This window comes from Pelophylax lessonae (genome assembly GCF_965119305.1).
Source record: "Pelophylax lessonae genome assembly, chromosome: 9".
In the NCBI taxonomy this organism is placed as follows: domain Eukaryota; kingdom Metazoa; phylum Chordata; class Amphibia; order Anura; family Ranidae; genus Pelophylax; species Pelophylax lessonae.
Window position 1 is genome coordinate 261,787,038 of NC_138776.1, and position 25,585 is coordinate 261,812,622.

Here is a 25,585-nt window from a genome sequence, read left to right on the forward strand (position 1 = left end):
TTAGGATCTATACTGGTGTGGACTGGGGAATGTGTTAGGATCTATACTGGTATGGACTGGGTCATGTGTTAGGATCTATACTGGTATGGACTGAATAATGTGTTAGGATCTATACTGGTATGGACTGGGGAATGTGTTAGAATCTATACTGGTATGGACTGGGTATTGTGTTAGGATCTATACTGGTATGGACTGGGTAATGTGTTAGGATCTATACTGGTATGGAGTGGGTAATGTGTTAGAATCTATACTGGTGTGGACTGGGGAATGTGTTAGGATCTATACTGGTATGGACTGGGTATTGTGTTAGTATCTATACTGGTATGGACTGGGTAATGTGTTAGGATCTATACTGGTATGGACTGGGTAATGTGTTAGGATCTATACTGGTGTGGACTGGGGAATGTGTTAGGATCTATACTGGTATGGACTGGGTCATGTGTTAGGATCTATACTGGTATGGACTGAATAATGTGTTAGGATCTATACTGGTATGGACTGGGGAATGTGTTAGAATCTATACTGGTATGGACTGGGTATTGTGTTAGGATCTATACTGGTATGGACTGGGTAATGTGTTAGAATCTATACTGGTATGGACTGGGTAATGTGTTAGGATCTATACTGGTATGGAGTGGGTAATGTGTTAGGATCTATACTGGTATGGACTGGTAATGTGTTAGGAAGGAAAGGATGCCACATTGTTTTATGTAAATGAAAATTATCACCCTACAGAGGGCTGAATTCAAAGACAGGTGAATAAAGTGTGAAATGTGCTCAGGTGTGACCATAGAAAAAATGTAATATGTAAATATAAATAAAGTATTAGGTGTAAATAAGTACGATAAAACCTAATTATAGCAGATAGTATAATCATACTTATTTACACCTTGCACTTTATTTATATTTCCATATTACATTTTTTCTATGGTCACACCTGAGCACATTTCACACTTTAGAATTGCAGGGAATTGTGATGAGAAGTAGTGCAGCTGAATGGGAGAATTATTCCAACTCTGCTACTTTGGCCTCAAGTTTTCAATTCCCTTTTAAATTTCCTGTAATTCTCTCTTTATGAAGTAGACCCTATAATCTAATAAGTAGGCGGAGATTAATTATGTGGAGTGGGCGGAGCTTCGGGGAAGTGGGTGTGGTAAGTAATTGATAACTGTGCTGCAAAGTGTCCCTGGAAATTTTTTTCAAATGTTGGCAACTATGAAAGACTGATGTGATTGGCTCAGTGATCTCTGTACAGCACTGCGGTATATGTCAGAGCTATATAAATGTATAATATTATTATTAGTGTGTGACTGTGGGGGAAGGGACATTAGAGTGTAAGCTCCTCTGGTAAAGAGACTTATGTGACTGGCTCAGTGATCTCTGTACAGAACTGCGGTATATGTCAGAGCTATATAAATGTATAATAATAATAGTGTGTGACTGTGGGAGTACATTAGAGTGTAAGCTCCTCTGGTAAAGAGACTGATGTGACTGGCTCAGTGTTCTCTGTACAGCACTATGGTATATGTTAGCTATAATTTATACATCATTAAGCAATATAGGTGTATTATCATCATCTGCTGGAGATAAAAGACATCACAGTGACTATGTAGGAAAAGGACGAAACATGATGGGGGGGTTACTGGGTGTAAATATAAAATAATATCTCATTACCTCCTCTGCTGCCAGTTCCAGCAATGTCTCCTCTCTACTTCCTCCCAACTAGCCTTTGACCTGGAACTTCCTGTCTCCATCCTACATCACTTCCTGACTGTACATGTGCTCGGTATAAGTGTGGTCACCGCCTTGTGGAGAAGAGAGGAACTGCAGTTTTCTTTCCAACATACCAGGGATCTCCAAACTACGGCCCTCCAGCTGTTGCAAAACTAAACGTCCCATGAGGCATTGTAAAACTCGAACATTCACAGACATGACTAGGCATGATGGTAATTGTAGTACCTGAGCAACTGGAGGGCCCTGTTCTATACCGATGGTTATCGTCATACTGAGGGTCGGAATCACACAACATCCAGGGGCGCGTCTGTTTATGACAAGAAGTTAGCCCTTTGTCTCAAGCCTCGTACACACGCAACGATTATCGTCCGACTTTTGTCCAAGTTGTGTTTTGTTGGTTGGAATGTGCCTAGACTGCACACAAATTTTCTCGGCCAACAAAATTCTACTTCAGAAGTGATGTCATGTGTTGGTTTGTTTTCTTTGTGTTTTTTCTTCACTGAGCATGCCCAGACTTTCTCATCAGATTTTTCCCTGTCGAAATCTGTACTCACTGCACGAAAATCGGCCGTTGTGTTGACGGCCAACAAAAATTTTATAGCCTGCACACCAGATTTTTTTCGGCCGAAAAGTCGGAGTTGGTTGTCGGAAGCATCATACTAACAAACCGAAAATCGGCAGATCGGACGTTGGCCGAAAATTCCCTGCCAATTTTCGACGCGTGTGTACGGGGCATCAGTTTCTACTGTAGGGCTATGGGTGCCATTTCTACAGACATACAACTTCTATTATCGAGTTCCATGGCAGAACCTGCCAATCCATACCAGATGCAAGAGCTGGCAGAAACACATGTACAAAGAGTTCAATAACTGGAGACTGAAACATACAGAATAATCTCTGAGCAAATCCCTGAGTCTACTTCTCTATGTGTTTTCCCAGCTAGAACATTGTCCATTCACAGAAACATAGAAGAGTGACGGCAGAAAAATGTACCAAGTGGTCCATCAAGTCTGCCCAATTTTTCTTTAAATATATACAGTGGGGATCGAAAGTTTGGGCAGCCCAGGTAAACATTTGTATTAATGTGCATAAAGAAGCCAAGGAAAGATGGAAAAATCTCCAAAAGGCATCAAATTACAGATTAGACATTCTTATAATATGTCAACAAAAGTTAGATTTTATTTCCATCATTGACACTTTCAAAATGACAGAAAACCAAAAAATGGTGTCTGCAAAAGGTTGGGCACCCTGCAGAATTTATAGCATGCACTGCCCCCTTTGCAAGGCTGAGACCTGCCAGTGTCATGGATTGTTCTCGATCATCGTCTGGGAAGACCAGGTGATGTCAATCTCAAAGGTTTTAAATGCCCAGACTTATCTGACCTTGCCCCAACAATCAGCACCATGGGATCTTTTAAGCAGTTGCCTAGAAAACTGAAACTGAAAATAGTTGACGCTCACAAAGCTGGAGAAGGCTATAAGAAGACAGCCAGTGGCACAGGGAACATCTCACGAGTAGAAGGAAAAATGGATTCAATAAAATTTCAGCAAATTTTGGATGGTAACTTGATGCCATCTGTGAAAAAGCTGAAGTTAAAGAGAGGATGGCTTCTACAAATGGATAATGATCCTAAACACACCTCGAAATCCACTGGGGATTACATCAAGAGGCGTAAACTGAAGGTTTTGCCATGGCCTTCACAATCTCCTGACCTCAACATAATTGAAAATCTATGGATAGACATTAAAAGAGCAGTGTGTGACAGACAGCCCAGAAATCTCAAAGAACTGGAAGACTTTTGTAAGGAAGAATGGGCAAAGATACCTCAAACAAGAATTAAAAGACTCTTGGATGGCTACAAAAAGCGTTTACAAGCTGTGATAGTTGCCAAAGGGGCAGTACAAGATATTAACTCTGCAGGGTGCCCAAACTTTTGCAGACACCATTTTTTTGTTTTCTGTTATTTTGAAAGTGTAAATGATGGAAATAAAATCTAACTTTTGGTGACATATTATAAGAATGTCTAATCTGTAATTTGATGCCTTTTGGAGATTTTTCCATCTTTCCTTGGCTTCTTTATGCACATTAATACAAATTTTTACCTGGGGTGCCCAAACTTTCGATCCCCACTGTATATATATATATAATTTTTGGGGATTTTTTAAAAACTTTTTTTGTCTAAGTATAGATCTCTGTTGACTGACTCTGCTGGAAGTGTATTCCAAGCATCAATACTGAAGATCTATATAGAGAAATCAGAATCCCCTTCTTCCTGCTGATGATTCCTATAGTGATAACTAAAGATCTATATCAGGGATCCTCAAACTGCAGCCCTCCAGCTTTTGTGGAACTACACATCCCATGAGACATTGTAAAACTCCGACATTCACAGACATGACTAGGTATGATGGCAATTGCAGTTCCTGAACAACTGGAGGGCCATAGTTTGAAGACCCCTGATCTATATAGAGGAACCAGGACCTCCTTCCACCTGCTGGCGATCCCTCTAATGATACAAAGATCTATATAGAGGAATCAGGACCTCCTTTTTCTTGCTGATGATCCCCCTTTGTGATATAAAGATCTAAAGAGGAATCAGAACTTTTTTTTTTCTCCTGCTGGTGATACCTCTAATGATATAAAGATCTACATAGAAGAACCAGGGGCTCCTTTCTCCTGCTGGTGATCCCTCTAGTGATAACTAAAGATCTATATAGAAGAATCAGAATCCTCTTCCTCCTGTTGGTGATTCCTATAGTGATAACTAAAGATATATATAGAGGAATCAGGACCTCCTTCCTCCTGCTTGTGAACCCTCTTGTGATATAAAGATCTACATAGAGGAATCAGGACCTTTTTCCTCCCGCTGGTGATCCCTCTAGTGATATAAATATCTATATAGAGGAATCAGGATCTACTTTCTCCTGCTGGTGACCCCTCTAGTGATATAAAGATCTACATAGAGGAATCAGGACCTCCTTCCTCCTGTTGGTGACCTCTCTAGTGATATAAAGATCTATATAGAGGAATCAGGACCTCATTCCTCCTATTGGTGACCCGTCTAGTGATATAAAGATCTACATAGAGGAATCAGGACCTCCTTCCTCCTGTTGGTGACCTCTCTAGTGATATAAAGATCTATATAGATGAATCAGGACCTCCTTCCTCCTGCTGGTGACCCCCCTAAGCGATATGAAGACCTATATAGAGGAATCAGGACCTCTTTCCTCCTGCTGGTGATCCCTCTAATGATATAAAGATCTACATAAAGGAATCAGGACCTCCTTCCTCTTGCTTGTGAACCCTCTTGTGATATAAAGATCTACATAGAGGAATCATGACCTCCTTTCTCCTGCTGGTGACCCCTCTAGTGATATAAATATCTATATAGAGGAATCAGGACCTCCTTCCTTCTGCTGGTGACCTCTCTAGTGATATAAAGATCTACAAAGAGGAATCAGGACCTCCTTCCTTCTGCTGGTGACCTCTCTAGTGATATAAAGATCTATATAGAGGAATCAGGACCTCTTTCCTCCCGCTGGTGATCCCTCTAGTGATATAAAGATCTACATAGAGGAACCAGGACCTCATTCCTCCTGTTGGTGACCCCTCTAGTGATATAAAGATCTATATAGAGGAACCAGGACCTCCTTCCTCCTGCTGGTGATCCCTCTAGTGATATAAAGATCTATATAGAGGAACCAGGACCTCCTTCCTCCTGCTGGTGATCCCTCTAGTGATATAAAGATCTATATAGAGGAACCAGGACCTCCTTCCTCCTGCTGGTGATCCCTCTAGTGATATAAAGATCTACATAGAGGAACCAGGACCTCATTCCTCCTGTTGGTGACCCCTCTAGTGATATAAAGATCTATATAGAGGAACCAGGACCTCCTTCCTCCTGCTGGTGATCCCTCTAGTGATATAAAGATCTATATAGAGGAACCAGGACCTCTTTCCTCCTGCTGGTGATCCCTCTAGTGATATAAAGATCTATATAGAGGAACCAGGACCTCTTTCCTCCTGCTGGTGATCCCTCTAGTGATATAAAGATCTATATAAAGCAGGGGTCTCCAACCTTTTAAAACAAAGGGCCAGCTTACTGCCCTTCAAACATTAGGGGTTGGACAGTGGTCAGTGGGAGTAGAATATGCCCTGGCATTGTTAAGAGTAAACAATGCCATGGTCTTGGTGATCAGCGGGAGTTAAAAAAAATAAATTACATCATTGGTGTCAGTAGGAGAAATAGAGCCCCATCATTGGTGTCAGTGGAAAAAAAGAGTGCTTTGTATTAGTGGAAGGAATAATGACCCAAAGGCCAGATAAAGGCAAGCAAAGGGCCACATCCGGGCTGCGTGCCGAAGTTTGGATTCCTTTGATATAGAGGAATCTGGACCTCCTTCCTCCTGCTGATGATCCCTCTAGTTATAGCTAAACATCTATATCGTGGAATCAAGACCTACTTCCTCTTGACTCTAGAGATAACGAGAGATCTAAATAGAGGACTCGTGTCCTCCTTTCTCCTCCCATTGATCCCTCTAGTGATAACTAAAGATCTATATTGGAGAATCAGGACCTCCTTGCTCCTGTCGAAGGATCCCTCTAGTGATATAAAGATTTTATAGAGGAATCAGGACCTTTTTCCTCCTGCTGGTGATCCCTCTAGTGATAACTAATAGATCTATTTCAGGGATTCAGGACCTCCTCCCTGCTGCTGATGACCCCTCTAGTGATATAAAGATCTACATAGAGGAATCAGGACCTCCTTCCTCCTGCTGGTGATCCCTCTAGTGATATAAAGATCTGTATATAGGAATCAGTACCTCCTTCCTCCCAATGAGGATCCCTCTAGTGATAGCTAAACATCTATATCATGGAATCAAGATCTCCTTCCTCTTGATAACGACTCTAGTGATAACTAGAGATCTGTATAAAGGTCTCACGTTCTCCTTTCTCCTCCCGGTGATAACGAAAGGTCTATATTGAAGAATCAGGACCTCCTTCCCCCTGCTGGCGATCCCTCTAATTATATAAAGAACTATATGGAGGAATCAGAACCTTCTTCCTCCTGCTGATGATCTCTATAGTGATAACTAATAGATGCATATTGGGAAATCGGGACCTCCTTCCTCCTGCTGGTGATCCCTCTAGTGATATAAATATATATATATAGAGGAATCAGGACCTCCTTTCTCCTTCTGGTGATACAAAGATTTATATAGAGGAATCAGGACCTCCTTCCTCCTGCTACTGATCCTTCTAGTGATAGCTAAATATCTATTTCGGGGATTTAGGACCTCCTTCCTCTTGATGATGACTCTAGTGAAAACTAAAGATCTATATAGAGGAATCAGGTCCTCCCTCTTGGTGATCGCTCTAGTAATGTATCCTATCATTCTGTTCATTTTTCCCACTGCATGGCCACACTGCTTATTTTGCAACTATCTGAAATAAGTACCCCCAAATCTTTTACCTCTGTAGTGCTGGCCAACACTGTGCCCCTGCCCCAATATTGTACTCTATCAAAGGATTCTTTTTCCCTAGATGCATTTTTTACATTTAGAAATACTGTACTTCAGTTTGACCAATCTTCCAACAATGCCAAATCATGTTCTTTGATAAAGGCACCTCCAGGGATATCAACCCTATTGCACACCTTTGTGTCTTCATCAAAAAGACTTACCTTACCCACCAAACCTTTAGTTATATAACTTAGAAATAGATAAAATTGAACAGGACCTAGTACAGAAAAGTATGGTACACCACTAGCTACTGGCCTCTAGAGAAGCTTCAGCTTGGTAGCAGAGGTAATAATGTCCACCAGTGCTAGAGTACTGTAGCTGCTGACTTACACATGCTTAGCAGCCCTAAAAAATTCAGCTGTGGGACTGTTTCTTTCCCCCGAAGTGAGGACTTGCTTGCTGAAGTGGTACCCTGTATTGAGTTCTGCTCCTCTTTCCAGGAGAATTCTATATTCTAGGTATTGGTGCCACCCTTATGGTACCTAATAACCCTCAGCATCCCTCCTCTCTAGGACTCCATGACCTACAAGGTGAAATGAGACCAGCTTCTGCTGTTCCCTACCCTAACAAGGGTCTGATCCCGAAGTGTCCTTTGGAGGTTCCTGCTACTACAATGAGTGTATTATCTTGCGGATACCCTCGTGCCCTTTCCTGGCATCTCTAATATGTGGTGCCCTTGAAGAAATTCAACTTTTTAGACCCCTGCAGTCAGAACCTTTCGTGAAGGTCCTAACTCCTTCAAAATATGACTAGATAAGGTTTCACAGGTGCCTGTCAATGGTAGGTTTTGACAACCAGAGCATTAGCGTACATGGTAGCTAAAAAAAGGCTACAACCTGTGTGCCTTTAGATCCCTTCTTAACTGCTGGGAGATGTGCCTCTCCCCCCCCCCCCCCCCATCAGGAGCTTGTGGTTGTTAAGGGAAAACCCTCATAATCTAGCATCCCCTTCTCTCATTGACTCCTGGTACTTTTCGGGTTCCCCCTCTATTCCTGGAGGTCTGGTCTCTGGGTGAGACATTACATTACAAAGGTTGCTATGGACCATAAAGTCTGCAGTATGACCCATCATGTAGATGTCCCCTTACCTAGGGCCTATATCTGGTTCTCCAGCACATACTGTATAGTCCCCAATTACCTCTGTTAGTTTGGTACTTGACCAGAACTCCGGAGGACATTATCTAGATTCTGCTGAACCTTCATCCCTGGGAAGGTTTGGGAGTGCTTCCTGTAACAAGACAAGAAGCCTGGCCCTTATGCTTGAGGAAATTGAGAGTACTACTTCTGACTGGTTTGTGTGCCTTAGAGACAAGGAGTTGATATCTGGCTCTCCTCAGCCATGAGGAAATCATCACTGCAGTGCTAGATGCTGGGATCCTACTGATGTTACCCTCTGTTGGGAATGGAGCATGCCCAGATGCCTTTGTAAGACCTGCTTACCTAAAGCTAGGCCCTCTTTCCATGGCTGATCTGTAGCCTCGTGAAACTACTTCAGAGGTTTTCCTTGGTTCTGTTCAGGTGTTAGCAGTGTCATTTAGGTTCCTGCCCCTTGCTCCAAGATTTTGGATGCATCACTGGTCCAGGGCAACCATGTTTCATTGTTTAAGGGTAGGCAGATCTGCAGAGTTCCTCTCTCAGGCTCCAGAGACATCCCCTGGTCGATGGTCCTATCATCCTCATGTTTTCCTGCACCATTCTGTGCTTGTTGTATACTCTTCATCCTTGCTTACCCCTGTAGGCATATCTCTTGTGTAACCCCCTTTTCAGTCAAGGTTAATAGCCTTACGGGCTCATTTGGCCTCAGGGATAATTTACCTTTCATTTGGAATATTAGGCTGTGAGCTTTCTCACCTTTTCAGATATCTCACTATGAGATTGGTTGCCTGGCCAGGCAACCTCATTCTTATCATGGAATGTTTCTTCCCTAAATGCTACAGGTTTGGAGTCTTAAGCTGGCCTTAGATGGATTGAAATTCAATTCAGTTCAGCAGGGACAGGCCAAATTTTGATCTATATATGGCCGTTCCTACTCAACAGAAGTTGATTCAATAGGGGTGAATAGACAGTCTGATCAGGTCCCCCCCAAAAACTGACAGGCTGACCTGATCTGACCCTTCATGTGAAAGGGACCAAAGCCATATGGCTGATCTATATATGGCCATTCCAACTCAACAGAAGTTGACCTAAAAGGGATGAATAGACCGTCTTGTGAAAACGGCTGATTGAAAAAATAAATCTTTGGCAAGCCAAAAGCTTGGAACTGCTCATCTTGAATGTTTTGTCATTTGAACCTGCTTTTTGTGGGTCTGTCAATGGTTGCTGCCAACCTATCTGTTAAACTGCTTTTGGACTGTTTCTGAATTCCTCAAGGAACGATAAAGAAAATAAGATTTTTGTACCTACCATAAAATCTTTTTCCATTGAGGGACACAGGTCCCACCTTTCTATGTTTTTTTTTTTTACTGGAATTATATGAATATTATTCATAAAACAGAGCCATGCTGGGTAGAAGAGGTTAAACGGAGATTGGAAATGCTCTGTTTGCCAGTGTCCTAACCTCCTGTAGAGGGTAGAATAACTCAACTGTTTCCATATTTCTTTGTCACTCAATAGACTCCAAGAAATAGATTATACAGTAAGTAAAAACATCTAGAAAGGGTCACTGTGCCCAAACAGTACCCTGAAAAATCTACCTTTTGGCCCCTTTCACACAGATGGACTGATTGGTCCGCCTGTCAGTTTTTGATGCGGACCCGATCAGACCATCCATTGCTCTCTCAGACATGTGTCCAGTGACACTCGCTGACATGAAATCCGCTAAAAACAGACGGATGGGGATCCATTTCCCTTCCATATTGCATACTCGGTGACGGTCGGATGGAAACCAACAAGCGGTTCATTTCCATCCAACAGCCCATAGAGAACAGTGCCTGGACCTGTCATCCATCTGCTCAGCGGGGAGATCCGCTATAGCTCCACCCAACACGTTTCATCCTATGAGACGTCGTCACTGGGGCAACAGAGTAATGCACACAAGTGGTGAAGAATCTATCCATCTGTGGTAATAACTGGGTTGCTGTATGTGCATGTTTTCCCTAGGTTATGGACTTTTGCACACAGCCGATGTCAGGCCGGAGCGGGGACCGGGAGGACGTCATATGACTTTCAGCCTGATTGACGAAAGTCCAGCTTGGCCGCCATTTTGCTATAGGCCGAGTGGGACTTTCGTGGGGGTTAGGAGATGGGGGTTAGGTGGAGATAGATATATATATAATATAAACATTTTCCACACTCTGAACATGAAAAGGGACGTGTAACGGAACCGTGTCCCACAGTGTGCTTCGGTCAGTATACCGCTTCCTGCCAGTTTTGAACATAGATATCAGATATTACAGCCGCCCTACATACAAAACTAGCCGAGACTTAGCTCGTATAAGATCTGGAACATTTATTGAACAGACTCACACAGATTATATAACACACCAGGTCAGGTGAGCCTGATTACATTATCATATGCAGATGAAAATGTATATAGAAACATAATTAACCTTAGATAATTACCTAGCCATTTGGACAGAAACAATAGGTGAATGGGAATCCAGACCCAGACAATGTTATAATTAACATGTCAATTAACTCAGCATTTCAACAAGACTAAAAAAATAAGAACATTACACATTATCCTAAGTATAAACACAGAACACCTTAATAAACAGACAATAGCAGAAGACCCCAGTAGCAGACGGTTTGTCTCCTACATTGAAGTACTTGGAATCCACATTTAAGCAGCACTTTGATTATTCAGAAGTCACAGACTTCATGGCAACGGTCTACAATAGTCAATAAGGCAAAGCTCATACAATGTTCTATCATTCTGATACAGTGGAATGAATGTATCCTAGATTTCTTGAGGAATATTGTGGATAAATATTACTGTCCTATTTGAAGTAATCAAAACCATATTCTCAGTGTCCATTAAGTAGTTGCCCCTAATTTTCTCGGTCACCTGGTGCCCCTAATAGACGCAGGGTGACTTACACATAATAGGGGCCTAAGGTCCCAGAGTCTGTGTGTCTCTGGAGGACATAGACTTGAATCCAAAGTAACATTGCCCCAAGCCTCATCCCCCACCCCCCCCCCCCCCAGCATACACCTCACAAGAGCAGTGTTCCCTTAAAAGCCAGGGCCCATAGTCAGTAGGCAAGAGGCTAGCCTGCAGTCCCCTCCAAAAGCCTCTGTCCTGAGTTGGTTTGTCACAGGGTGCTCACCTCTGTGAGTTATCTGATGTTTAAGAAAGTCTCCTTTCTGACTGAAACATTTCCCGCACTCCGGACAAGAATAAGGATGCTCACCAGTGTGACTTCTCTGATGTTTGCGCAAGTCTCCTTTCTGACTGAAACATTTCCCGCACTCTGGACAAGAATAAGGACGCTCACCCGTGTGACTTCTTTGGTGTATATTAAGGGAGCCTTTCTGAATGAAAGATTTCCCACACTCCGAACATGAATAGGGACGCTCACCCGTGTGAATTTTCTCGTGTCGAAGAAGGGTTTCTTTCTGGCTGAAACATTTCCCGCACTCTAAACATGAATAAGGACGCTCACCCGTGTGAACTCTCTGGTGTCTAAGAAGGTTTTTGTTTATGGTGAAAGTTTTCTCACAATCTGGACATGAATAAGGACGCTCACCAGTGTGAACTCTCTGGTGTCTAAGAAGGTTCTTCTTTATGGTGAAAGTTTTCTCACACTCAGAGCACGAATAAGGACGTTCACCCAGAATTCTCTGAGGTCTAAGAAGTGCTCTGGTTTTAGTGAAACATTTCCCGGACACTGGACATGACAATGAACTTGCTCCTGTGTGAAGTCTTTCATGGCTTAATGAAGATTCCTTGGGATTGGATGGATCTGTAGATCTCTTCATATTGTGAGATCTTAGTTGTGTCTCTGGTGTTACAGTATGTGATATATCAGAGGACTCCTGAGGATTAGAGGGATCCATTGATCTCCGTGTATTTGGAGCAATGCTATTTTCTTCTGGAAAGTCTTGTACAATCTCATTCGATTTTGCATTGTCATTTGGAGATAACATAGGATGTCCCTCAGAGATATTCCAGACATAGCATCCTAGTCCTGTAAAACAATTTTTAAATATAGGTTATACGTTTTCTTCATGCCCAGCATTAGGAAGATCAAATTGTATAATAATAATCGAAAGAGATGAGTATGGGGAAGGGAAAAATTGAATCATGCTTTTCTGGCTTCTCGTGTTTTGCAGTGGCATGCTAATTAGTCCTACAGATAGCCAGAATTAATAATTACATATACCCCCATAGACTTTAGTGGGGTTCACTGCAAACTTGGCAAACTTTAAACAAAATTTGTGAAACTGTTTGCAGATCAAACTCCAGGCAGATTTGCTTATTACAGAGGACCACTGAAAGGGTACCAAAGGGCCACATTAAGCTCTTGAGTGTAGATAGGACACCAAGGCTGCATAGTGTCTCCATTTATTCATTTAGAATCAAAACATTATATTGAGGATTGGAGATGGACCTTTCATATGGTGTACAGTATCTCCTCCTTATTTGTTAGGAACATGACGTTATATTGAGGAATGGAGATGGGCCTTTTATATGGTGTACAGTATCTCCACCTCATTTGTTGGGAACATGACGTTATATTGAGGAATGGAGATGGACCTTTCATATGGTGTACAGTATCTCCTCCTCATTTGTTGGGAACATGACGTTATATTGAGGAATGACGATGAACCTTTTATTTTTTCTCCTCCTCATTTGTTGGGAACATGACGTTATATTGAGGAATGGAGATGGACCTTTCATATGGTGTACATTATCTCCTCCTCATTTGTTGGGAACATGACGTTATATTGAGGAATGGAGATGGACCTTTCATATGGTGTACAGTATCTCCTCCTCATTTGTTGGGAACATGACGTTATATTGAGGAATGGAGATGCACCTTTCATATGGTGTACAGTATCTCCTCCTCATTTGTTGGGAACAGGACGTTATATTGAGGAATAGAGATGGACCTTTCATATGGTGTACAGTATCTCCTCCTCATTTATTGGGCACATGACGTTATATTGAGGAATGGAGATGGACCTTTTATATGGTGTACAGTATCTCCTCCTCATTTGTTGGGAACATGACGTTATATTGAGGAATGGAGATGGACCTTTCATATGGTGTACAGTATCTCCTCCTCATTTGTTGGGAACATGACGTTATATTGAGGAATGGAGATGCACCTTTCATATGGTGTACAGTATCTCCTCCTCATTTGTTGGGAACAGGACGTTATATTGAGGAATAGAGATGGACCTTTCATATGGTGTACAGTATCTCCTCCTCATTTATTGGGCACATGACGTTATATTGAGGAATGGAGATGGACCTTTCATATGGTGTACAGTATCTCCTCCTCATTTGTTGGGAACAGGACGTTATATTGAGGAATAGAGATGGACCTTTCATATGGTGTACAGTATCTCCTCCTCATTTATTGGGCACATGATGTTATATTGAGGAATGGAGATGGACCTTTCATATGGTGTACAGTATCTCCTCCTCATTTGTTGGGAACATGACGTTATATTGAGGAATGGAGATGCACCTTTCATATGGTGTACAGTATCTCCTCCTCATTTGTTGGGAACAGGACGTTATATTGAGGAATAGAGATGGACCTTTCATATGGTGTACAGTATCTCCTCCTCATTTATTGGGCACATGACGTTATATTGAGGAATGGAGATGGACCTTTCATATGGTGTACAGTATCTCCTCCTCATTTGTTGGGAACAGGACGTTATATTGAGGAATAGAGATGGACCTTTCATATGGTGTACAGTATCTCCTCCTCATTTATTGGGCACATGATGTTATATTGAGGAATGGAGATGGACCTTTCATATGGTGTACAGTATCTCCTCCTCATTTGTTGGGAACATGACGTTATATTGAGGAATAGAGATGGACCTTTCATATGGTGTACAGTATCTCCATCAAATTTTTTTTTTAGAACATGTTATGAGGGATAGAGATGTTGTACTGGACTGGAGTGTTCATAAACCATATGACATACAATTACTCCTCCTCATTTATTGAGAACATTAGATTGTGAGATATACTGAGGATCTTGCTATCAACAGTTAAGGTTTTACATTTCTTTATTGTACATCACGGGACACAGAGTAGCCATATTCATTACTATCTGGGTTATACGCCACCTATAGGTGAATGGACACTGGCAACCAATTAAGATGGGAAGTCCCGGCTCCTGTTGAGCGCCCTGTTTGTATGTACCATAAGCTTTTTATCCTTTAATAAAAAGAGTTAAAAAAAAAAGATCGGAAGTCTCCCCTCTATATAACCCCTCCTATAAAAGAAGTACCTCAGTTTTTTTGCAAGTGTCTTAAAGGTGATGGTCACGGTTGGAGAAGCTCTCCATGTTTTTTTAAAGAAGAAGAAAGAAGATTATGCTACAAACCCAGATTAAGTTCTCTGATCTAAGGGGATTAGCAATCAGATCCATCCGAAAGTGGAAGACTAAAAGGATGGTACCTGAGACTCAGTAAAGGAGAAGGAGGTTTTGCCTGTAATGTGACCCTCTTGGCGCTGGACCCTTGGATTCGGACCCTTGGTTTGACCAACTCTAAAGGCTTTACGGGTCCAAGGGAGTTGCTCCTAAAAAAACTCGGGGGACCCAGTCCTTGAAGATCAACAAGTGACAGAAACCTGCTGGGATGAGCGAAGTTTGGATTCTGGTTATAAGCAGATTCCTGCGGAGGGAATGGTAAATTCACTTTGAAAATATTTTTTATGCACTGTTCCCTTCTGGGTTACAGATACCGAGTGCCATGTTTACATCTCCACCTGAGACAGTATGTGTATCAGCTGTGACAAAACGTACGTTGTTTGCTTCATTCACCCCCTGTTGCTTGGCGTGCAGTATTTCGTCTGTGTGCAGACACATTTGCCCGCGCATTCGTTTCCTGGTTCAGGAAGCACCCTCGGTGGCAAAGGATCGTGCGCGCGTGCAATATATTCGCTTTTTACAGGTAGAAGCGTGTACGTGGAGTCGGGACGGGGCGTATCATCATGTGGATGCGGACGTTCACATAGCACGCCGCACATGCGCAGTGACAGGGGCAAACAACGCAACATTTATGGAAGTGCTCCCAGCGTGCGAGCGTCTGTCAGAAGCTGGAGAGGACGCAGAGCAGCAGCAGCTGGGTGCATGAGTCACTGTGGGTGCATGTTTACAGGCACGGACAGGTTCTGTTCCTTTGGGATAAGCAGTGCTGTGTGTGATAAGCTGTATAGCTTGGCACAAGTCTTGAGTACACTAAAGTTAGTACCTCAAGTTTTCTTGCCTGGAGCAACGTCCTCCCAAAAGAGGAGTGGGGGGCGCAGCTGGAAGGGGCACTAGGGTGTCACGTCAGGATTAGAAGATCCCAGCCGTTCTTCCTCTGTGTTTTCCTCCCTTGAAAGGCCAGAGGCGACTGAGCCATCACAGTTGTCAGGAATAGTAGCCACATCCAGTGCTTCTGTCTCAGCCTACATCACTAAGGATGATTTGGCATCGGCGTTAGCCAGCCTTGAGGGTAAAATTGCTGGCATCATTTGCTTCAGCATCACAAGGAGGGAGGAAACGTGATAGAGCCCCCTCACCAGAGCCCCACCCCCTCTGTTTTAATTCAGGATTGGGCAGAGGAATGTGGAAGAAGTAGCTGTAAATGACCCAGTAGAAGGTCAAGCTGAGGTTTCCACTTCTAGGGAGACATTCTCGGCCTCTCAATCCCAGAGATTGTTAATTCAATCTCTCACTGAAATGGATTTAAATTACCTCCCTTAGAGAGGTCTGAAGTCTTTTTTTCCTCTTTAGGCTCATTGCGCTCTCCTCATAGGCCTCAGGCTTGTCCCTTACATTCGCTCAAAGAGCTGATAATGTATGCGGATTGGGATCATCCTGATAGGAATTTTGTTCCTCCCAAAAGATTTTCTTTGTTGTATCCTATGGAGGAAAAGTTCACAAGGAGATGGAGTATACCCACTGTGGATGCTGCCATTTCTTCGGTTAACAAAAGTTTTCTTGTGGTTATTATAAAGCCCAAGTTTTTAAGGATCCAGCTGATAAAAAGTTGGAATCCTTACTAAAAGCTTCCTTTGCTATTTCGGGGTCTGTATTACCACTGGCAGGAGCAGCTATCGGAGTTTGTCAGTCTTTAAAGGACCGTATTAAACGAGAATCTTTGTAGAATGTTGATCTGGGAAGTTATCCGTTTGCTTTTTGGGATCAGGAAGGACTTCTATATCCTAAAGAAAATTGGGCCAAACTTTATGTGGTTTTTATGCCCTCCTCTGGATCAACTGCCTATTTGGATTTTTCTTTTGAGGCGATGACTCAACGTATAACAGTTGACATACTTGATACTCATAGAAGTTAAATACAAATGTGAACTTTTTCTTAATTTAATGTTTATTACTTACTTGTGTCCATAAGTAGAGAAGATTCCTCCTGTTTACTTTCCATAATCATCTCCCCCTCCTCCATAGACTGCTGATCTCCACTCACCAACATCTCTTCTTCTTCCTCTTTAACCTCAACTTTGATGCCTTTCAGTTCTTCAACCTAAATCCCAAAGATTATAAAATATACTTGTAACAAAGGAAGAAGGGTAGAAGATAGATAGAAGAATATCCTCTCATAGCTTGGAATCATTTTTAGGTCTTAATGCTCAGTCCCACCTACCTGATGATGGTGAGGGATGGTGTGACCTTCCTTTGTGGAATCTCGGGAATACAGAGGGTGGGGACATCTCTCTTGTGGGTTTCCATTACTGGATCCATCTGTAGGAAACACACACACTGACTGAATACATTGTTTCTATGTGTTTATCAGATGATGGGGGATCTAGGTGGAGCCTCCGTACTGCTCTCTCCTTTACAATAAAGTCTCCTCTTACCCGGTGATGTGAGGGGCGGCTGATTCTCCATCATGACGTCCTTGTAGAGATCCTTGTGTACTTCTAAATACTCCCACTCCTCCATGGAGAAATAGACAGTGACATCCTGACACCTTATAGGAACCTGACACACACAATGATACAGTCACCATCCAGACACATCCCTTGTCTGTTACTGGATAATGTCCCAGAATTCCCGGCACCGCTCACCTCTGCTGTCAGCAGCTCCATCATCTTCTGGATGACTTCTAGAATCTTCTTGGCACTGGTTACCTCTGATGTCAGGCAGTGAGGTGGAGGCACTGTGATGGGCGATGTCCTTTGAAGACATCTGCTATGTGTTAATGGATCACCAGATATTTTCTTCACTACTTGATAATCCTGTGTAAAAGGAGAAAATAGTTACAAAAGACTTCCCAGAATCCTGCTCTCCCCTCCAGCCAGGTCTATGATTTATTATTGGGGAGAAGAGTGAAATCATGTGACCTCCCAGAATCCTCCTCACCTCTCCGGTCAGAAGGTAGATGATCTCCATGGTGAGGTCTAATATCCTCTCAGTTGCTTGGTTTTGGTGTTGGTCCATGTTTATGGATTTGGTCAAGTGATCTAATTAGGACACTCCTCTCTGTCAATGAATAATAAACTGATAATTATTTGCACTATATTGGGATGTCTCCACAGTGTTCCTCCATAGCTCTCATAGGTCTCTTATGGACCTCTTTATATACTGTATAACAGGCCTCATTTTTTCACAATCTAAAAGAAAAAACAGATATTACCTTTAAGTGCAACTCCCATCAAAACATCTTATTTTAGCTTTTTTATATAAGGGTTAGATCGGGCATGTCAAAATGTTGGTATATTGTCCATATATGGCCTCTTGCACCCACTGTGGTTTTTTATGCATCAAAATGCTTTAGAAATTGTTCTATTACCCCTTTTTGTCTATTAATTAAAAATCCTAAGTTTGTATTTAACCACCATTTTAAGTATGAACCTTTTTCTCAAGAATTAAGTAGATGCGGCTCTCAGTAGACACAATGCAACCTCTTTAAAGATTTGGTCCTCTCAATTCAACACGACTAAAGCCTCGTACACACGCAACGAATTTCCGCCGACCGGTCGTCCGTCTGTTGTCCAGAGTGGTGTCCGTTGGTTGGAATGTGCTCTAGACTGCACACGAATTTTCCCGTACGACAGAATTCTACTTCAGAAGTGATGTCATGTGTTGGATTGCTTTCTTTGTGTTCTTTCATCTCTGAGCATGCCTAGTCTTGCTCATAAGATTTTTCCCCGTCGAAATCTGTACTAATGAGATGAAAATCGGACGTGTGTTGACGGGCGACAAAAATTATATAGCCTGCACACCAGGATTTTTTCGGCCGAAAAGTCGGAGTCGGTTGTCGGAAGCATCATACTAACAAGCCGAAAATCGGCAGATCGGTCGTCGGACGAAAATTCCCGGCCGAATTTCGACTCGTGTGTACGGGGCTTAAGTTTGACCTACCTGGGATAGATAATAAGTGAATAAATAAAGGGTACTATGTACATAGTGCCACCATGATTTTCTGTAGACCATCATCTCAAGCACATCTCCACCTCATATCCTCATTGATCCATATCTACCTATCTAAATTGTTTCAGCACCCAGTGCCATTCAAGTGTATCAAGTTGAGAACATTGGTGTCCCTTTATTATTTCTTACTATTAGTTCATATCGCTTGAACACAAGAACAAAGTGCCTCAAAAACTTGCATTGCAATTTATGTAGCTAACCAAAGCCAAACGTCTATCATTTTTAATAAACCTCACGGTGAATTTGGAGGACAAGGATGGAAATTGTGGAAGAAGGGTTACCGACTGAAAATAAAAATAATATCTTCTTACCCCCTCTGCCAGTTCCAGCAATGTCTCCTCAGCACTTCCTTTCAACTCACCTTTTACCTGGAAATACTTGTTTGCATCTTATATCATTTCCTGTCTGTGCATGACATCACTTCCTGTCTTTGCGTTCCACTGACAATCAGTGAGATCACTACCATGTGATGTGGAGAATTTTAAAACTGCAGCCAATTTTTTAAAATACATTGACAGTGTGGCCAGGCAGTGGGAAAAACGAATAGAATTGTAAGATGCATCACAAACGCGGTCACCTGCACGAGGAAGGAGGTCATAATTCCTCTATATACTTTAGATCACTAGAGGGATCACCTGCATGAGGAAGGAGGTCCTAATTCCTTTATATACTGTAGATCTTTTTATCACTAGAGGGATCACCAGCAGGAGGAAGGAGGTCCTGATTCCTCTATATAGATCTTTATATCACTTGAGGGATCACCAGCAGGAGAAAGGAGGTCTTGATTTCTCTATATAGATCTTTACATCACTAGGGGGGGTCACCAGCAGGAGGTCTTGATTCCTCTATATCGATATTTATATCACTAGAGGGATCACCAACATGAGGAAGGAGGTCTTGATTCCTCTATATAGATCTTTATATCACTAGAGGGATCACCAGCAGGAGGAAGGAGGTCTTGATTCCTCAATATAGATCTTTAGATTACTATGGTGGTCACCAGCAGGAGGTCTTGATTCCTCTATATCGATCTTTATATCACTAGATGGATCACCAGCAGGAGGAAGGAGGTCTTGATTCCTCAATATAGATCTTTAGATCACTAGGGGGGGGGGGGGGGGGGGTCACCAGCCGGAGGTCTTAATTCCTTTACATCAATCTTTATATCACAAGAGGGATCACCAGCAGGAGGAAGGAGCTCTTGATTCCTCTATATAGATCTTTAGATCACTAGGGTGGTCACCAGCAGGAGGAAGTAGGTCTTGATTCCTCAATATAGATCTTTAGATCACTAGGGGGGTCACCAGCCGGAGGTCTCAATTCCTCTACATCAATCTTTATATCACGAGAGGGATCACCAGCAGGAGGAAATAGGTCTTGATTCCTCTATATAGATCTTTAGATCACTAGGGTGGTCACCAGCGGGAGGTCTTGATTTCTCTATATCGATCTTTATATCAGTAGAGGGATCACCAGCAGGAGGAAGGAGGTCTTGATTCCTCAATATAGATCTTTAGATCACTATGGTGGTCACCAGCAGGAGGTCTTGATTCCTCTATATCGATCTTTATATCACTAGAGGGATCACCAGCAGGAGGAAGGAGGTCTTGATTCCTCAATATAGATCTTTAGATCACTAGGGGGGTCACCAGCCGGAGGTCTTAATTCCTCTACATCAATCTTTATATCAATCACGAGAGGGATCACCAGCAGGAGGAAGGAGCTCTTGATTCCTATATATAGATCTTTAGATCACTAGAGGGGGTCACCAGCCGGAGGTCTTAATTCCTCTACATCAATCTTTATATCACGAGAGGGATCACCAGAAGGAGGAAGGAGCTCTTGATTCCTATATATAGATCTTTAGATCACTAGGGTGGTCACCAGCAGGAGGTCTTGATTCCTCTATATCGATCTTTATATCACTAGAGGGATCACCAGCAGGAGTTTACTGAGACCTCATTTAGAAAACTCTGTCCAGTTCTGGAGACCTCACTTACAAAAAGATATTAATAAGAAGATAGAACAAGCCTAAGGCAACAGGTCTGATGGATAAAACATATCTAGAAAGACTTCAGGAATATGTACAGTCTGAAAGAAGAGAAAGGGAAGACATGAATGAAGTTTTGAGGTCCCTGTCAGATGGAGCGGACTTTGACTACCCTCCGATCCCATTCGCCTAAATAGCAGAGGATGGATCCCTTTCCGTTCTTTTTAGCGGACCAGAGGTAGATGAGTGTAAACGGACACAACTTTATTTACACCCGCCTATCTATACACCCATTGCTGGTAATTTGGTTTTGCTAGTCCCAACAGCTTCTCCTTGGTTTTATATAACAGGAGAAATTGTGCAGACTGACATTTCTTCACCTAAAAGTATGACTGACAGTTTACACATGTCCCCTCCCAAAAAAGCATTTCCCTCTTTTGCTTTCTTTTCCAGTGGAACGTGATGCCCTGCTGTTCCTCTCTCCCATCCACCTACCCAAGCAACAACAAGTCCTCCCTCTACCTCCTCGTCCCTCTGTCCAAAATCCCCCTCCCTTCCTCCAACCACAATCATCTTCTCCACTTTCCCCTGACCATGGTTATTCCCACTCTGCCTATCTGCCCCATGGTCCATGATCAGAGTAGGTTCAGCATTCTGCGGCTCTTCTTCTTTTCTCTGTCAGATCCCAATGCTTCCTCTCTCTTCCTCTATCCATAATAATCTACTTTGCTTCTTAGCGGTGCCTGATCAGCTCATACACTGCTTCCTGTTTATTTCCTCACTATTCCGATCATACCCTGCCTTCTCTGCTGCTCCCAATGTTCCACGGTCATCTTTCCCTTCTCTTTCACCCTGCCTCTTTGAAGCCCCTATCAGCCTCTATGCCCACAGTCAGCTTCCCTATACCTCCTTCCAGCCACAATTATCTTCTTCACTTCCCTTTAATTATGCTCAACCCCTCTATAGCTATTCTCCCCATGGTCCATGATCAGAGTAAGGTCAGACTCCTCTATTCCTTGTCCATTCCACTGCTATCTTTCAACCCTTTTCCTTCACTCATGATCACCTACCTCTTATGACCCCCGGTCCACATCCAGTCTGATGGTTAGGGTTCTCAGACTAAAGCCCAGTGTTGTTTGTTGGTTGAAATGTGCTCTAGACTTGCACTGGACTTTTGTTGGCCGACAGAAACCAACTTCAGAAGTGATGTCATGTGATGGTTGACTTTCCGTGTGGTTTTTCTTCTCTGAGCATGCCCAGTCTTGCTCATCTGATTTTTGTCTGCTGAAATCTGTACTGACTGACGAACAATCGGCCGTTCTGTTGACGGCCAACAAAAATTTTATAGCAATAGCATGCACACCAAATTTTGTTTGGCCGAAAAGTCGCAGTCGGTTGTCAGAATCATCATACTAACAAGCCGACAATCGGCCGATCGGACGTTGGCCGAAAATTTACGGCCAACAATCGGTGCGTGTGTACGGGCCTTTAGTGCACAGACTGAGGATTTAGATCAGTTGGTCTTTGCTCGACCCCCAACAGATTCCAGCACAGGTCGCTGGCACCCACCAGCCAACCCTCCTCCCCCTTCGCCACCACTCTGTGTTGATGGTTCCTAGGACCAACGGTGTTCCAGAAACCAATGGCGTGCTTCTATTCAGACCTGCTCTCCTGGCTCCCATCCTGCTGCCACACGGGCATGCTGTAGGTGGAATTACAGCGGTAAGTGGGACTCTGATGTGGACACTAATGTAATGGGACTCTGGTGTGGACACTGATGTAAGAAGGATTCTGATGGGGGCACTAATGTAAAAGGGGGGGGGAGAACACTGACAAAAGAGAGGGCTCTCATGGGAAACCTAATGAAAGGGGGGATTGGAACAATGATGTAAATGGGGACGCTAATGTGAGAAGAGACTCTGATGAAGACACTGAGGTAAGAGGGGATTCTGATGTAAATGCAGAATCTGATGGAAACCTAATATAAGGGTGGACTCTGATGGGAACCCTGGGGTAAGAGGGAAGTCTGATTGGGACCCTGATGTAAGGAGGGATTCTGATGGGCCTGTCCGTTAGAACAGACATCGTTCCTAATGACAATCTATGGGAGGGACGTTTTTCACAATGACCACCAATGTATTGTCATAATAATGACAATATTTCCCACTGATTACGAATGTAAGAGGACCTTCTGCCCACTGACCACCAATGTAAGGGACATTCCTCCCTACGGACCACCAATGTAAGGGACATTCCTCCCTATGGACCACCAATGTAAGGGACATTCTTCCCAAATGACCACCAATGTAAAGGACATTCTTCCCACTGACTACCAGTGTAATGGAACAGATTTCCCACTTACCGATAGGGTTAAACTGCTTGCTCCGTATAGATCCTGGTTTAAACCTAAGTTTTGAATGTTCAGGAGATTCGGTGTACCAATGCAAGGGAACATTCTTTCCACTACCTAATGAATTAAGGACCATTCTTCCCCCAACCACCAATATAAGAGACATTTTCCAACTTATCACGATAATACTGTAGAATTGAGATCCTTCTCACTGACCACCCATGTAAGGGATATTCTTCCCACTTACCACCAATGTAAGGGACATTCTTCCCACTGACCACCAATGTAAGGGATATTCTTCCCACTTACCACCAATGTAAGGGACATTCTTCCCACTGACCACCAATGTAAGGGATATTCTTCCCACTTACCACCAATGTAAGGGACATTCTTCCCACTGACCACCAATGTAAGGGACATTCTTCCCACTGACCACCAATGTAAGGGACATTCTTCCCACTGACCTCCAATGACATCCTTATCACTGACCATGAATATAGGGGACGTTCCAGAGACTACAGAACCTGGAGGAGCCAGTAGCATGGGACCAATGGTGTGTCTCCTCTCATCTCTCAGATAAAAGTTCAATGAAACCAAATGTTTTTTTAGGTGCCTGCAAGTGACTTTCTCCACCACCAATGTAGGAAACATTCTTCCTGTTGACCACCAAATAAAAGGACATTCTTCCCACTGACCACCAATGTAAGGGGCATTCTTCCTACTGACCACAGATATTTTTCCCATCCCACTGACCACCAATATGAGGGACATTCTTCCCACTGACCACCAATGTAAGAGATATTCTTCTCACTTATCACCAATGTAATGGACATTCTTCCCACTGACCACCAATGTAAGAGACATTCTTACCACTGACCACCAATGTAAGAGATATTCTTCCCACTGACCACCAATGTAAGGGCCATTCTTCCCACTGACCACCAATGTAAGGGCCATTCTTCCCACTGACCACCAATGTAAGGGCCATTCTTCCCACTGACCACCAATGTAAGGGCCATTCTTCCCACTGACCACCAATATAAGGAACATTCTTCCCACTTATCACTAATGTAAGAGATATTCTTCCCACTTACCACCAATGTAAGAGATATTCTTCCCACTGACCACCAATATAAGTACCACTCTTCCAAATTACAAGCGATGTAACAACCCCTTCTCCACTGAGCATCAATCTAAGAAGACAATACAATTTTTTTTAGCCCATTTGACAACCTGACAGTGATAAGAAAGGAAAAGGAGGCGCACATTTTTAATAAAAATGCCAAATGCATACTCACAGACGTAAAGATAAAATCATGTTACAAGCATCCACCATGTGTGAACTGGAACAAGTCCTTCAGTCAGGACCGCTAACGCGTTTCGGGGGTCAGGCCCCCTTCCTCAGAGCTGGTCTTAGAGAACCTGACACTGATGTATTATGTAAGCCACTGATGTGAATGAACTCTGTATCACCAATAAGGATAATAACTGTAAAAGTATGGAACCTATCACTGTGACCATGAGGAGGAGAACCAAGATGGCAGTGATGGGAATATTCTAGGTGGCTTTTGTAGTGGCTCCATGTATCCCCAGAATATCATCTGACACACGTGTGGAGATTGACCTTCTGGGCTCGGTGTCTCGATTATGAAACTAATGGATGACAATGGTCTGAGAATCAATTAAGGTCTTGATAAAAACACCAATGAATGACAATCTAAAAACTGAGCATTTTCCAATCACAAGGTCCTGTGTAACATAAAAAGAGATTCAGAACAGATTATTGTAAAGTGTAGAGTGTTTTTTTTATTTTAGAAAAGCCGAGTAGCATATTAACATACAACAAAATAGAGGTTTAACTGAAATATTACATAACTGAATTAAAAAAAGGATATATTGAATGTATAACTTATAATAAATGGTGTAGACCAGGGATTCTCAAACTACGGCCCTCCAGCTGTTGCAGAACTACACATCCCATTAAGCCTTGTAAAACTCTGACATTCACAGACATGACTAGGCATGTTGGGAATTGTAGTTCCTGAACAACTGGAGGGCCATAGTTTGAAGACTAGAAAGCAGGAAAGAGCGGCGCCAGCTTAGTGTAGCATAAATTTATTTAGCAATAATGAATGTAGCAACTTACTCTGAGGTAAGGTTAGACAGGTACGATGGGTGTAGTGGGCTCATCCATCTTCTTCTCCTGGGGAAGTGCCGTAGAGCAGGGTGGTTTAGTGCCGGTGGTGTGGGGAAGCTGTTGCTACATTCATTATTGCTGAATAAATGTATGCTACACTGTTTGACACCGTTCCCCACAAACGCTTACTGTACAAACTAAGGAAGGTAGGTATGGACCATAAGGTGAGTACCTGGATAGAGAACTGGCTCCAGGGGAGAGTACAGAGGGTGGTGATTAATGG

The 25,585-nt window shown here is 42.8% G+C and overlaps 3 protein-coding genes across 3 annotated transcripts in view; 1 reads left to right on the plus strand and 2 right to left on the minus strand.

Annotated features, from left to right (window-relative positions):
* Positions 1-17,816, minus strand: part of LOC309563485 (uncharacterized protein) — a gene marked incomplete at its 3' end in the record, with an annotated part of 314,854 nt that extends 297,038 nt beyond the window's left edge. Inside the window, exons 1-2 of the mRNA XM_082267878.1 lie at positions 17,755-17,816; positions 17,460-17,630 (exon numbers count right to left, since the gene is read on the minus strand). Of these exons, the coding sequence (XP_082124004.1) occupies positions 17,460-17,630; positions 17,755-17,784 (201 nt within the window). The 5' untranslated portion in view covers positions 17,785-17,816. The remainder of the gene's footprint in view (positions 1-17,459; positions 17,631-17,754) is intronic.
* The window catches only part of LOC309564420 (uncharacterized protein), a gene marked incomplete at both ends in the record, with an annotated part of 648,900 nt that overhangs the window by 318,371 nt on the left and 304,944 nt on the right, over positions 1-25,585 (minus strand).
* LOC309562909 (gastrula zinc finger protein XlCGF66.1-like) overlaps positions 1-25,585 on the plus strand; it is a 471,303-nt gene that overhangs the window by 53,853 nt on the left and 391,865 nt on the right. The gene's annotated exons all lie outside the window — the stretch shown is intronic.